Source organism: Chelonoidis abingdonii, chromosome 1 (assembly GCF_003597395.2).
Source record: "Chelonoidis abingdonii isolate Lonesome George chromosome 1, CheloAbing_2.0, whole genome shotgun sequence".
NCBI classification, from domain to species: Eukaryota; Metazoa; Chordata; order Testudines; family Testudinidae; genus Chelonoidis; species Chelonoidis abingdonii.
Window position 1 is genome coordinate 137,512,951 of NC_133769.1, and position 15,288 is coordinate 137,528,238.

The 15,288-nt window shown below is 42.7% G+C and overlaps 1 protein-coding gene across 1 annotated transcript in view; it reads right to left on the reverse strand.

The window, feature by feature from the left end:
* LOC116826925 (potassium voltage-gated channel subfamily KQT member 1-like) overlaps positions 1-15,288 on the reverse strand; it is a 773,346-nt gene that overhangs the window by 686,586 nt on the left and 71,472 nt on the right. The window contains exon 4 of the mRNA XM_075070630.1: positions 2,103-2,181. Within this exon, the coding sequence (XP_074926731.1) occupies positions 2,103-2,181 (79 nt within the window). The remainder of the gene's footprint in view (positions 1-2,102; positions 2,182-15,288) is intronic.

A 15,288-nucleotide genomic window follows, 5' to 3' on the forward strand; every position in this document is an offset into this window, starting at 1 on the left:
GGTGCAGAACGACTGGTAACCATCTCTGCTACCTTGCAAAGGCAAATGAATGCTGCTGTGTAGCGCTGCCGTACCGCCTCTTTCAGCGGCATCCAGTACACATACGGTGACAGTGACAAAAGGCAAAACGGTCTCCATGGTTGCCATGCTATGGCATCTGCCAGGGCAATCCAGGGAAAAAGGGCGCGAAATGATTGTCTGCTGTTGCTTTCATGGAGGAAGGAATGAGTGACAACATTTACCCAGAATCACTCGCAACACTGTTTTTGCACCATCATGCATTGGGATCTCAACTCAGCATTCCAATGGGTGGGGAAAACTGCGGGAACTATAGGATAGCTATGGGATAGCTACCCACAGTGCAACGCTCCAGAAATCGACGCTAGCCTCGGTACATGGACTCACACCACCGAATTATTGTGCTTTGTGTGGCCGCGTGCACTCGACTTTATACAATCTGTTTCAAAAAACTGGTTTATGTAAAATCGGAATAATCCTGTAGTGTAAATGTACCCTTAGACTATTGCAATTCACTCTACTCAGGGCTGAATGAAAACGTCTAAGTTGATGCAGCATGCTGCGAAAGCAACAAAGCCCAAGGAAAACATGACAGCTGTGTTTTGAGAAATCCAACACTATCGTGCATTTCAGAACAGACTGCAATATCCTATCCCTAATCTAAAATGCCGTTAACAGATTAGGACCTGCATAATTTAGACTGTTTTTCCACACAGGGACAATGCCATTGAAGGTTTAGATTCTCTTCCGACGCTGGCTACAAAAGTGCCATGCGAACGCTTGTTCTCAGTTTCAAGTGATATTGTAAATAAGAAGCAGGCAGCAGTATCTCCCGTAAATGTAAACAAACTTATTTGTCTTAGCGATTGATGAACAAGAAGTAGGACTGAGTGGACTTTAGGCTCTAAAGTGTTACACTGCTTTGTTTTTGAGTAACAAAAAAATTCTACATTTGTAAATTGCACTTACACGATAAAGAGACTGCACTGCAGTACTTGTAGGAGGTGAACTGAAAAATACTATTTCTTTTTAGAATTTTTACAGTGCAAATCTTTGTAATAAAAATAATATAAACTGAGCACTGTACATTGTATTGTGTGTTGTAATAGAAATCAATATATTTGAAAATGTAGAAAAACAATTAAATTTCAATTAGTATTCCATTGTTTAGCAGTGCGATTAATCACAATTTTTAAAATCATGATTAATTTTTTTTTAGTTAATCGTGCTAGTTAACTGTGATTAATTGACAGCCCTAAATTAAACAAATCTTAACATACACATTCACCTGTAGGAACAGAAAGTACATATTTGTTCTGGACACTTGTGTCTCCATAAATCTTGTCAGTTCTTATATGCCAAAAATCAGTGCCCTATAAATACCTTAGGCAGACACTAAAAGGAGTTGTATATCTGTTGGGCCCAATTCTGCAAAGTGCTGACTTCCTCACTTCCCAGTTACTCAAGTGGGAGGGAGGGCACTTAGAACATTATAGGGAGGGGCAGCACCCCTTTGCTGGATTAAGCACAGTGGGAATGCACCTCTACCACTCCTTATCGCTCCTGTCCAGTATTTACTCAGTTTACCATCCAAAACAAGATTGTGCTACTTCGGGCAAGCTGAACAAACACTTCATAAATCAAATGTGTCTGGTTCCTGCTTGGTATGTGTTACCTGTGCCAGATAAAATGCAATTGTGCTTTGATGGATTTAAATGAAGTAATTACACATTCTCCAAAAAAGTATCAAGTGAATTAAGTGGTGTCTGGATTATTTCTTAAATAAACCAACGTGCTGTAATATATTTTTTTCCTTCAGAAAGAGTGTTAGATGTTTTGTATGGGACATAATGTTTCTTTAGTTGTGTCCTCTCTGCTTCCACACTCAACACCCACGCAGTATGCATTGCCTCCTCGATACTGCCTTTCCCAATCAGTGATGGAGGCACAATGGTACACTGAGTTCTTTACAGTCCATTTACCTTGACATTTTGATAATCATCTTTGGCAATAACAATTGATGGGTTTATAGATGCACGCTCTTGTATATATTTAGTTACATTATAGTCACTAGAAGAACGTACCTTATGGCAGATGTGGCGAACACCTGCCCATTTGATCCTACACTCAGAACAATAATTGAGGCTATCACAACAATAAGATCTGTTTAAAAAAAAAAAACACATAGAATATTAAACTTATGCACTTAAACAGTCGTTGAACACCAGATGAAAAAAGCAAACAAAAACCAAATGATTTTAGTTGAGTTTTGTCAGAACTGTGAGTTAACATAGTGGAGTTTCACATCTGGAAAACTAAGATGAAAACCTGGTTTAGGCCAAGTGAAAACATGTTTGGTAATCACATCAAAATTCCCTATTTCCACTTCAGAAAATGAGCACTCCCATCCCATTCCCCATACTAAAAGAACGTTATTAAGGGTGGAAACTCAAGCACTCAAAAGTTATGAAATCCCAGAATTCAGGGTGCCTGTGATACCTGAATTTGACTCCATTGTGCTGTATGCATTATGAAGCAGTCTTTAATTATGTGATTACATTCTATTTTTCCCCAGAACTCCTACCTCATTCAGTGCACAGGATGGATTGTGTTCAATGTATTTTGTTTCCTCATTGTTATTCAATGTGTGGCCCATGCCTTATTCACTGCACACTATTTAAACCCTCCTCTTAGGCGCAATTATTTCCTCCTTGTGGTCCTTACTATGGCACTGACCATTATAGTTTTGGAATGTTTCACAATTATTAAATTTATTTCCACAACATCCCTGTGAGGAGTGTTATCCCCATTTTACAGAACTAAGGCACAAAGAGATTAAGGTCAAAAGTATCTACCTATTTGGGTGCCCAATTTGGCACACCTAGGACCCGATGTTTCATTAGCATTATATCACATGTGATAGACCCAGGCCAGTAGGGTACAACAGAATAGCAGAAGGCAGATATACTGGCCACTGGATTAACAGTTTTCTGTTCCCTGACTGACCAGAGCAGGGGCTGCTCCAGGCTAATGAGAACACCTGACCCTAATTAACCTGCAAAGAGTCAGGTGAGGCCATTAAGCTAATGTGACCACCTGACTCTAATTAAGGCCCCGCTGATACTATAAAAAGGGCTCACTCCAGTCAGGCAGAGGAGAGCCAGGAAGTGGAAGTGTGGTTGAAGGGCTGGTTAATGAAGACACCCTCAAACCATTGTTAAGGGAGCCCTAAGGTAAGGGTGAAGAAGGGAGAAGCAGGAGAGCTGTGGGGAAGTGGCCCAGGGAAATGTAGCAACTCTGGCAGTGAAAGGTTGGTTGCCAACAGCTGCTACCATTAGGGTCCCTGGGCCGGAACCCGGAGTAGAGGGCGGGCCCGGGTTCCCCCCAACCCACCACTACAGGAACATCTCCTGGGAGGGGAAGTCAGGCCCCTGTCAGGACAGGAGGCTAAACTGTTCTGAAATAAGCCCTAGGGACAACAGAGACTGTGCGAGTTCTCTCACCAACCTCCTTGCTGGCCTATGATGAAAAGGGCTCAGCAGACTGTAACCCTGGCCCTAGAGAGAGAAGGGCTACATGGAGGGTCAAGGTGAGCCAGTGAGGCTAGCATAAACTGCCTAGAAGCGCAGGACCCACAGGGGCAAGGTCAGAGCTCTGCCACACACACTTAATATGTTCAAAGAATAGTTTTCCCATTGACTTCAGTTGCACTTCTGAGTCCTTAGTGCTTCTGCACATAAGACCCATCAATCTCGAAATGCTCATTTAATGAACACACATGAAAAAGTTTGCTTCAAGTGACTTGCCCATGGCAGAATTCAACTGCCTTTATGATGGCAGATCCCTGCCTCATTCACTACTCATCTTCCAACTTTTGCAACAAATAAGGAAAGGGTCCTACAGTCTCCTATAATACACAGCCCTGCTTCATCCCTAGAGCAGGTCCCTCCTGTGCACTTCTTGTCCTTTTGGGGAGGACACTAGTTGTTAACTTGTCCGGTCTATGCTCTGGCACCAGTTCAAGACATTGAGCCCACCCCACAGGAACCCCAGCCAGCTTCCAGAAGAAGTTCCTGGAGTTTTTCTGGCCAGTCTGCACTGGGTCTCTGTGGGTGTCCTGAGCCTCCCCTTATGGGAGGGCAGACCAGGTCTGCTCTGCATCCACAGGCAGGCCCACAGCTTCTGCATTCAGGCCCTGCAGTGAGAGTGCAGGTAGTCATGCATGGAGCATTTTGGTGCACACCTTCCTCCATCACGTCCAATATGCCAGGCAGCTCTTATCTCCCAAGACCTCGCTGAGCTACCCATCTTTTACTGGGACCTCCTCAGGATCTGGAAGCATCTAGTGTCAGTGGCCAGGTCTGCAGCAGCCACTGTGGAGGAGGCCCTCCTTGCAGAACCCCTGCTACACAATCCCATCTCCCTTGATACACTGGAAGTTGGGGATTACAGTGCTCAGCCACTGCATGGAGCTGCCCACCCTGCACATACCCTGTTGTGTGCTTCAAGAGGCGAGGGCAGCCTTGTCTCCTGCTTCTCTCGTTTTCCTCAAGTGAATCCTGAGGAAGGGTGCTCCCCACCCACTGCTGACCCTCTGGAACTTATCAACCCCTCTGCCCCATAAACCTCCTTGGCCACACCCAACATGCCAACCGTCTGCACAACATCTAGCCGGTCTACCTTATACCATGCCTCATGAACATCTCTCTGTGCTCATCCTCAACATCCATTTCTTCACCCCATACTACCAGCGGAGGACAAGTGGCAGGACCTCCTATGAATAGGCCCATGAGCTGAATAAGGCAGAGGTGCTGTGGAAAAAACAGTACACAATCATCTAATTGAAGCCTATCATGATGCATATCCACAAGAGGGACAAATTAAGTTGCACAACCGACCTCTATTCTGGCATTTCCCAACTTTTGAATGTTTGACTTTGGAACCTTAGTGCTCATTGAAGTTGTGGTCTGTGTGTGTATAGTTTCTTAGGTTTTTAAAACAGCAAACTGAAAACACAAATTCCATCAAGTGGCATCATATTGATACCCATATGGGACATCAGTAGGACAAAACGTTTAGCTCCACCACACAGACCTCTGCTACTTGAGCTAATAAGGTAACTGATAGCGGTAGTAAGTAGTAATCCTTTATGTGGACTGACACAGAAGAGAGATGAGACACTTTGCCAGTGGGTTCCATAGATATTTGCTGACAGTAGAGGAATGTTGAGACTCAGGAATCTTGGGTTCAACTCCAGGCTCTAGAGAGGAGCATGTCTAGTAGGTACAGACCTTTCTATCAGTTCCCCACAATCTTGACTCCTCCTTCCCCATCCCCAGCAACCTGTTCCTGTCCCAATTGTTTCTCCTCTTCAGCAATGGTTCCACCTCAGTCCCTGTCTCCTTTCCCACCTCTCATCCTGGCTGTTCAGGGATGTCTCTCCTCTTCCCACTTTTTTTCCTGCACCACCAATTTCCTGTCAGTCCCAATCTGCCAACCCCAGTCTCCCTACCCGACCAGTCTAAGCCCCCTCTGCTCCCTACAGCTGCCAGTTCCAGTCTTTGCTCACGCTAAATCCCATTCTCTCTCTCAGCCATCCTCCCCAGCCTCCAGTCCCCACTTCCCCCACCATGTCCGAATCTATTCCCTTCCCCCTTGCCCAGATCTTGTTCTCTCAGTATTGGCATATTGCAACTTCCTCCCCCATGCTGCCTGGGCACCAGCATGGGGTGAGCTGAGAGCACTGGGGAGATGGGCTCCCTGCTTTCAGTTCTGGGGAACAGGCAGAGGCACAGGCCCAGACCCAGACCCAGCTTGCATTACCCACAGCTGCAAATGTAGGCAAAGTTTTGCTTAGTCTCCTGCAGCCCTGGGCTTGAGCATGCCCAGTGAGGACTGAATCTTGGGGAATTTAACTGCAAAGCTTTAGCAAATCTCTACTGAGCATGTGCAAAATGCTCTTTTTCAAAGATTCATAAGATGGAACCAAATTTGCGTGGATTTTCAATGGAATGGCAAAAGGCCTATCCATCACACAAAGATCAATATTATATTAAATTTCAAGTCGTTGCTCCAAACTATGGTGGTGCTAGAGCTCAAAAGGAAAGGTTTGCATATGTTAAAATTCTGGTACACAATCTATTCTCCTCAACCTCATTTTTGGAAAAGGCTCAAAGCATTTGAGGTGAAATTTTATACAAAAAAAAGTATTAGCCTGAGGCAGACACCTAGCATGTAAAATTTCAACCCAAATAGTTAATGTTTAGCTACGTTTTCAGCAACTGCAAGCAGGGTGTTATAATAGGAAGTATTGGGTAACTGTGCCTTTGATATTGGACCAAAAGTCACCCAACTATTTCTTTACTGGGATCTTGAAGACCTCTAGTATGTCAAAAATCAGAAAAAAAAAAACAACCACATAGAATGCATGTAAAACTGCCTTTACTAATAAGATATACAACTAAACAAGTTAAAGCTTTCCTAGATTTGAAAGTACACTAAGTATTACTTGTGTTGGGGCCTAACTAACCCCATGATCAAAAATATTTTTAAGAAGTTACATGCTGTGCTGGTGTCAGGGTCTAACTGACTCCATGTTTAGACAAAGGAAAGATAGCAACAGCAACAATATAAGAGGCCAGGGACAGGCACAGGGGGTGGGGGGAGACGGCAATCAGGGGCTTACATCCCCCATAATCACTAGGGGACACAGAACTCCTCCTGCCTTAGGGCTGGGGCTGGGAGAAGGGAAAGCAAGCTCCTGCTGGAGCCAGGGGCAGGGGAGGGAGGGAAGGAAAAGTGATCTCTGCCAGGGGGGCACAGAACGTGGCCCCAAAGGGATCAAAGTTAAATGTCTGTGCCCGCCCCTGCAAGAGGCACAAACACAGCAAAATGACAGTAAATAGCCTACTACCTTGAACAAATGGGGCAAATAAGTGACATATGTTCAGAATAGACTATTTCACATTTTAGAGGTGTTTTTCTGTCTCATTTTCTCAAACAAATGTAACATCTTGCCTCTTTCTTAGGCTTTGGACCGGTACCTAGCACACTAATCACCGTTCCCCTAGAAGCCTGAGGCAGGCTGCAATATTGCTTCCATACATCAGTGGTTTCTTCATTTCTATACGCAGGTCCCTGAAAAACATCTCTTTCTTACTTAAGGATTTATTAAGCCAGAGGCAAATCAACAAAATCCAAATAATATATGCATTCAGACATGCAATGCCCAAAATGGTCGCAAAAACTACCATCAGCCAGTGTTTGCCTATCCATTTTGCGATGGATGAGGATACCATCACGTGTCCTTTTGTTTTGTTATAAAAATAAACGATATCTGGTTTTGCTTCAGCCCCCGAGGTAGAAGCATCTGAGTGCATACATGGTAACAGTAATACCGCTTTCCTCTTTTTGGGTACATAACTCACAAGAGTCATATTTTCCTGGAAACCAAACTGGAGTGATCAGGTTTTGCCAATTGCGAAGGAACTGAGCAGGAATTTCAGGCTTGTTCCTTCTCGTTGTGCCAGCCAAAGTTAGGTTTTTTTGGGCAGCAAGTCTCTTGCAAGTCCAACACTGGTGAAAAAATTGTCCCTTCTTGCCTCTAAACATGTTTCTTGCCAGATTTCTTGCTGCTGCTACATTCTCCTCTCTGCTAGCATACATGCCAGAATTTAAAACATACAAAGCTGTGAAGTCACAGCATAGCCAGAATTTAATGCCAGATCTGGCTGATTTTGAAGGCATATAATGCCTGGAAGGACAGCAACCATGTTAAGCCACCAGCTGTTTGTCAATGGTGACACACTCATAGGGAACAAAACACCTGGGCAGAATACCAACAAACAAATCCCATAGCTCTGAATGGTTGGAAATTGATGGAGTAACAGTAACACTGAATACAAGTCTTCCATGGTCATTTGACCACCACTCCTCTCATGTTTCTCTGCTAGATCTATAAACACCTGCTAATATATGCAGTCCCAAGTAAGCACAAAGTTTGTCTTGAGTATTGTCTGCCAAGTACTCCCAAACAACTCAGCCCCATACTTGTTAAAATACTGGAGAATAAGATCTAGCATAGCTTGAGTCAAGAGGAAGTTGCAAGCAGGGGAACAGAATATCCTTGGATGCACAATATGGAATGCATGGTCAATCCTGGAGCACGAGCAGGATGTTTCTGGAGGAAGGATTTGCAGGCATCTGTGCTATCTTTCCCCATTTTTCAGCTTTGTTCTTGGAGAGGTAAAAGTCTGCAGGCAGATCCTGATTTTTACTGCCCAGCAGTATCGCTGGAGTCACTTTCCTCAGTGATTTCATCTTCCAGTCCTTCTATGCCACCACCTCGTACTGCAACAGCAAGCTCTCAGTCAGTGTCATCGCCGTTGGACTGCCTGGTGTCAGAATCATCCATTTCCACTGCGAACATTCTCAGGAGCCCTCCATGAGACCTGGCTCCTCTTGCCCTCTTGTCTGACTCCCAGGAGAAACATACAGACAATGGAGCTTTCAAACACAGCCACTGCCATTGATGGTAATAGGACATCTGGAACTGTTTCTGTCAACAGCAAGTCTTGCCAACAGTAGCAAGCCTTTTCCCCATCTACAGCATCTGTCAAGTGAGGACTTGCCAGGAAATGTATCTGACAATTGTGGCTTCCCCAGAAACTCTTCCTAGCATGTCAATTTGACAACATCATCTTCAAAGAAACTCAGTTTGCTGGACCTTTGTGATGATACATGAGACAAATGTTACCTGGGGTCTCTGACCCTGCACCAAGGTCTTTTGGGGGCATATTTTTTTGAAAAACAAACCACTGAAACCATGACAAAAACAATGCTGAAAGATTCATATAATCACATCATAACTGCTGCCTCGAAGTATAAAAAGAACAGTCTGATGCTAGAACACCTGCATAAATAATTTGTGGTCTAATTAACACCAAAACTTTGAGTGACTTGTTTCTACACTAATATCTCAACAGGCATGCAGACAAAATCCATTATAATCTGAGACTCATTGAAGAATGAGGTGGCAATGGTTTGACTATCATTTAAAAAAAAATGTATGTGTTTGGAGATTCCCCAAGGACCTTGGAAGTGTAGTACTTTCATCTTCCCCATTGACTAACACAGAGAGGTTGAACTGATCCCATTACCTTTTTTTTTTTTTTTTTTTTTATACACACACTTTTTCCCTACTAAAATCCATGATGGATAGGATAATAAAACCAGAGCAGAAAGATTGACTTCAGCCTAGTTGGAGAATACTTAATGTATGAACAGGAAAAGGTTTGGAACAAAAAATATTTATATTTTTGTGCATGTTGGGGTCAGATAGATCCCAAAACAGTGGGACGACAGCTGGTGCTACCAAACCTGACTATAATGTATATGCCTTTGCTACTATTATACATATATAAACACACACACACACACACACGCATATATGCACATAGTGTGGTGCATTATAAATGATTCATCAGCATTTATATCAATATATATACTACATAAGTGTAGAGATGATAGCCCTGTGATAAACTGCAGAGCTATATCATCAACTTATTTATCTCACAGCTTTGAAAACCCTGCCTTCTAGTCCATTCTCCTTGGGGCTTATTGTACTATTTCAAATCCTTCAGCAGCTTCAAACAGCTACCATTTATATCTAAAAATCAGCTTGCTAGGCAAGTATTTCTTATTTATACACATAGGCAGAGCACATAGTAACACCTACAGTCAAGATTGCTTAAGTATTTCCATTCTTAACTCAACAATTTGATTTCTAATTTTCTAATCTTTACATTTGGTCTACAACTTTCAATGTCTGGTGATTTTGAGCAAACTCAATTCACCCATTTTTCAAGTACAAAAAGCAACAAAAATTCTACTTTAATAAAAACTTTGAATTGTTTTTAGCAGCTCTAGTAGTTTATGGTATGAAGTTTATGGTCTGGAGGTTGGATATATATATATTTTTAGTGGTCCAGTGAAAATCTGTCTGTAAGGACTTAAAATAAACAGCTTGTATGCCCCACATACTTGAGTTCTGACTTACAATAATGTGGTTTTTGCTAATATTCGCTCAGTGTTTTATTGGCACGGAACTGGTGGGCTTATATAAATTGACTGTAATTTCACATTCAGTGTGCAGGTGCTCCTTCAGAGCCCTGTCATTCCATAACAAACTTTGAAGGTGCACATGAATATATTCCATACAGGCCTATTGCTACAGGCAGACAATATGGGATAATAATGCACACACAACACCCTTGAACATATACCTGCCTAATATTTATTTCAAAGCATAAATTCCCAAGCCCCCAGGGAATGAACATTAATTACAAAAATTTATCTGTAGTGACATTTTTGTAATGCAGCAAAAAGATAGCATGTGTCAGCAAAAGGATAGTGTGTGACCTTGCAATCCCTCATGTTATCTTTACCTGTGCCCACTATTTATCTTTTACAAAAAGCCTAATTATAAACATTCAGAGTGGGAATTTTCAAAAGCATCGAGTGTTGACCCAACACTGCTCCTGCTGAGGCCAATGATAAACCCATATCCATTTCTCTCAGGCATGTCTAAGGCTCCTATCACCATAGTATCTGAGCAACTTATAATCAGGACCGGCGCTAGGGTTCCTCACGCCCTAGGCGCACAGCCATTTTGCCGCCCCCTGCACTGATCCTGCTGCTCCGGTGGAGCTGCCGCAGTCATTCCTGCGGAGGGTCCGTTGGTCCGTGGCTCCACTGGAGCTGCCGCAGTCGTGCCTGCGGGAGGTCCACCAGAGCCGCGCGAGCAGCCGATCATCCGCAGGCACCACTGCGGCAGCTCCACCGGAGCCGCGGACCAACGGACCCTCCGCAGGCATGCCTGCGGCAGATCAACCGGAGCCGCCTGCCGCCCCCCCGGCAAAATGCCGCCCCCCGAATAATCCTGGCGCCCTAGGCGATTGCCTAGGCTGCCTAAATGATAGCACCGGCCCTGCTTATAATTGTGAATGTATTTATCTTTAGTGAGGCAGGTAACTCCTACTTTCCCCATTTTGGGGATGGGAAACTAAGGCACAAAGAGATTAATGATTTGACCAAGGTCATGCAGGGTGTCAATGGTGAAGCAAAGACCTGAATCTGTACCTCCTAAGTCCCAAGATGGCTCCCTAACAACTAGGCCATCCTTGCTCTCACCTCCCACTGATTTCTACAGAGGCAGAGTTAGACCAGCACTAGTTGCTTTGGAAAATTCCACTTCAACAATGAAAAATTCAGGTCTTCCAATACAAGTTTGAAACTATTGTATTTTTAAGTTTTATCAAAAATAAAAAATAGCCTCTTCCAGTCCTAACATTTTTCTCCCTGTAGTTTTCCTTCCTTCCCCCCACCACCTCTCACTTCAGTATTATATTCATCTTACCGCTTTCATGTTGTTCACTCTCCTCCTCTTTCCCCTTTGGCACCCCCAGCTTCTTCTCCCCAACTTCCCCCAGGCTTTTGTTCTTTTGAAAATGCTTGTTCATTAACATATTCTATCCAGCATCTCCAAAAACACAAACCAAAGAAAAGATTTGGCAAAACTAAAGTAAAGGAGAGAAAAAAAGAGGAAAACAAAGGAGTTGCTACTCTTCTGAGGGTATCTGCCAATTTTAACTCCTTTCTATAAACAGCACTGAATTCAGAAACAGTGAGCAGATTTAGGATACAAAGTTAATAGTGGCCCTGGCAATGAAAGTCCCTTCTCTTTCATAAGCATCTAAACCCTCACATATATAAGAAAACAACAAAAAAAGAAATGAAAAAAAAATTAAGGGTGCATCTGCAAAGCAATTAAACACCTGTGCCTGGCCCATGTCAGCTGACATGGGCTCACAGGGCTAAAAATTGCTGTGTACATGGTTTGGGTTCCAACCAGAGCCAAGGCTCTGGGAACCCTCTGGCCTTGCGGGGTCCCAGAGCCCTGACTCCAGCCTGAGCCTGAACATCTACAACACAAATGTATAGCCACATAGACAAATCTAGCAATAGAGCTAGTACACAGTTTCTTCTACAACATAACAGCAACAGCCGTGCTTCCAAATGTATTTTCCCAATAAGTCTTCATTCCTACAAGAATAAAACAGTATTTACACCTCTTTCTACATGACCTCCCACATTCTCTATACTTAGACATTCTGAAGTGTCCTAACAAAAATGTTGCAACCCTGTGCTCATGATTTACACTTAACATGTCAAGTGCACTGTATGATCTCTGTTATACAAACACTAATTGCTACTGTAGTATGCATAGGCGCCAACTTCTGCTTGCGCCCGTGGGTGCTTGACCCCCGTCTGCTCCAGCCCTGCCCCGACTCCACTCTTTCCCCACCCCTGCCCTGCCCTCATTCCAACCTCTTCACCAACTCTGCCCCCTCCCTCCGCTATTCCAACTTCTTCCCTAATCCCCACTCTGGCCCCACCTCTTCCCCACCTCCTCCCTTGAGCATGCCACATTACTGCTCTTCCCCCTCCCTCCCGGAGCGTCCTATGCCACCAAATGGCTATTTGGCAGTAGGAAGCGCTGGGAGTAGATGGAGGAGATGGGATGCAGCACGCTCAGGGGAGGAGGTGGAGGTGAGGTCAGGCGTGGGGGCAGGGAGAGGAGCTTGGCCGTGGGTGCTGTAGCCCCGGACCACCCACGGAGTTAGCGCCTATGGTAGTATGTAATATGACAGCATACTGAATATAGATCAAGTTGAAAATACAGTCTAAAAAGGATTTATATAGCTTATTCTACATTCAAATGAATATTCTGTCAGATATTTACTTATGGAAGTTTCTTAATTTAAATATAATCCTGAGAAAGTGATGGGGAGGAAAAGTTGCTGCATACATAGATTGTTTCAAGTTCTGGCTCATGATATGCTCTATGAGACTAAGTCAGTTATAGAATTGGCTGTATAATTATTTTCTGCAAAAAAAACTAAAGTTTTCAAAAAAAATTCACATCATTTTGGTCTTTTAGTAAAAAATAAAAATAAATACACACACAACTTCCTTACAAGGCCAAATTTACCAGACCGCTTTAACTGTGTCTGCATCAGAGTCATTATGTCTGCAAACAATGAAGTGGCATGCACTAAATCGGTTCTCACATCCCTCAAAAGGTGATGGCACATGCAATCACCCATATATAAACACAGCTATTAGGGCTGTCAATTAATCACAGTTAACTCTCACAATTAACTCAAAAAATTAATTGCAATTAAAAAAAAAATCAGTCCTACTTCTTGTTCAGCCAATCGCTAAGACAATTTTGTTTATATTTACAGGATATAATGCTGTCTGCTTGTTATTTACAATGTCACCTGAAAGTGAGAACCAGCATTCACTGGCACTTTTGTAGCTGGCATTGCAAGCTATTTACATGCCAGATATGCAGAACATTTGCATGCCCCTTCATGCTTCACCTACCATTCCAGAAAACGTTTCCATGCTGATGGTGCTTTTTAAAAAAAATAATGTATTAATAAAATTTTGACTGAACTCCTTGCAGGAGAATACTATGTCTTCTGCTCTGTTTTACCTGCATTCTGTCATGTATTTCATAATATAGCGGTCTTGGATGATGACCCAGCAATGTTGTTTGTTTTAAGAACACTTTCACTGCAGATTGGACAAAACTCAAAGAAGGTACCAATAGATTGATACAGCACTCGACCCAAGGTTTAAGAATCTGAAGTGCCTTCCAAAATCTGAGGGGGATGACGTATAGAGCATGCTTACAGATGTCTTAAAAGAGCAACACTCCGATGCAGAATCTACAGAATCTGAACCATCAAAAAAGAAAATCAACCTTCTGCTCGTGGCATCTGACTCAGATGATGAAAGTGAACATGTGTCAGTTTGCACTGTTTTGAATCGTTATCGAGCAGAACCCATCATCAGCATGGACATATGTCCTCTGGAATAGTGGTTGAAGATGAAGGGACTTATCAATCTTTAGCACATCTGGCGCATAAATATCTTGTATCAACGGCTACAACAGTGCCATGCAAACAACTGTTCTCACTTTCAGATGACATTGTAAATAAGAAGCCGGCAGCATTATCTCCCGCAAATGTAAACAAACTTGTTTGTCTTAGTGAGTGGCTGAACAAGAAGGAGGATTGAGCGGACTTGTAGGCTCTAAAGTTTTACATAGTTTTATTTTTAAATGCAGTTATTTTTGTACATAATTCTACATTTGTAAGTTCAACTTTCATGATAACGAGATTGCACCACAGTACTTGTATGAGGTGAATTGAAAAATATTTCTTTTGTTTTTTTACAGTGCAAATACTTGTAATCAAAAATATGAAGTGAGCACTGTACACTTTATTCTGTGTTGTAACTGAAATCAATTTGAAAAATGTAGAAAACATCCAAAAATATAAATAAATAGTATTCTATTATTAACAGTGTGACTAAGCATGTGATTAATGGCAATTAATTTTTAACACACTTAATGTTTTTAATCACTTGAGATCCCTAACAGCTGTACATTTCGTGCATTTGTGCTTCTGTTTGTTTTGCATGCAATGAAACTTCCCCCAGGATTTGAAAGTTGTACATTATTTCCCCCTATTGTTAATTATGCATATCAAGTTCCTCAGCAGACTACTTGGTTTGCTAAGTTTTCACCTGAAATTTCATGCAAATCATAGGTGGTGAGTGAGGGAACTAGCTGTGGACTCTGCAGATGAGGTTAAACTCACACACTGCTCCCCACCTACTCATACCCTGGCAGAAGCATGACTACAAAACCCACTGAGCTGAAACTCAGTTTCCAATACCCCTGTATAAAAATAACCTATGAAAGGGAACACAGGCCCCTTAATGATTAAAAAGTGTACTGTACATGGTACTAATAGACATTTTATACACATTCATATCATTGTAGCACCTAAAATGGTCAAAGTGGTGTACAAAAACCACAGGAAGATAAAGCCTTTCCCAAAGGGTTTATAAATGAAATAAGAAAAACACACAAGACAAAACAGAATGTTATGGTAATGTTACGTACAAATCCAGTTACTTTTTTCCGTCGCCCCTTTTCCCCAACACCCCTCTCACTCTCCTCCAGCTAGCTCTCTAGTCCCTCTTCCTCTCCATCCAGCAACTTTTGTGTCCTTCCTTGCACCCTGTCCATCCTACCGTACATATTCAAGCACAATTTGAGAACCTGGGGCTGGGAAAAGAAGGGAGAAAACAGCCAGTGAGAGGGTGACCAAGTTATTGGAAGTATCTGAGAGT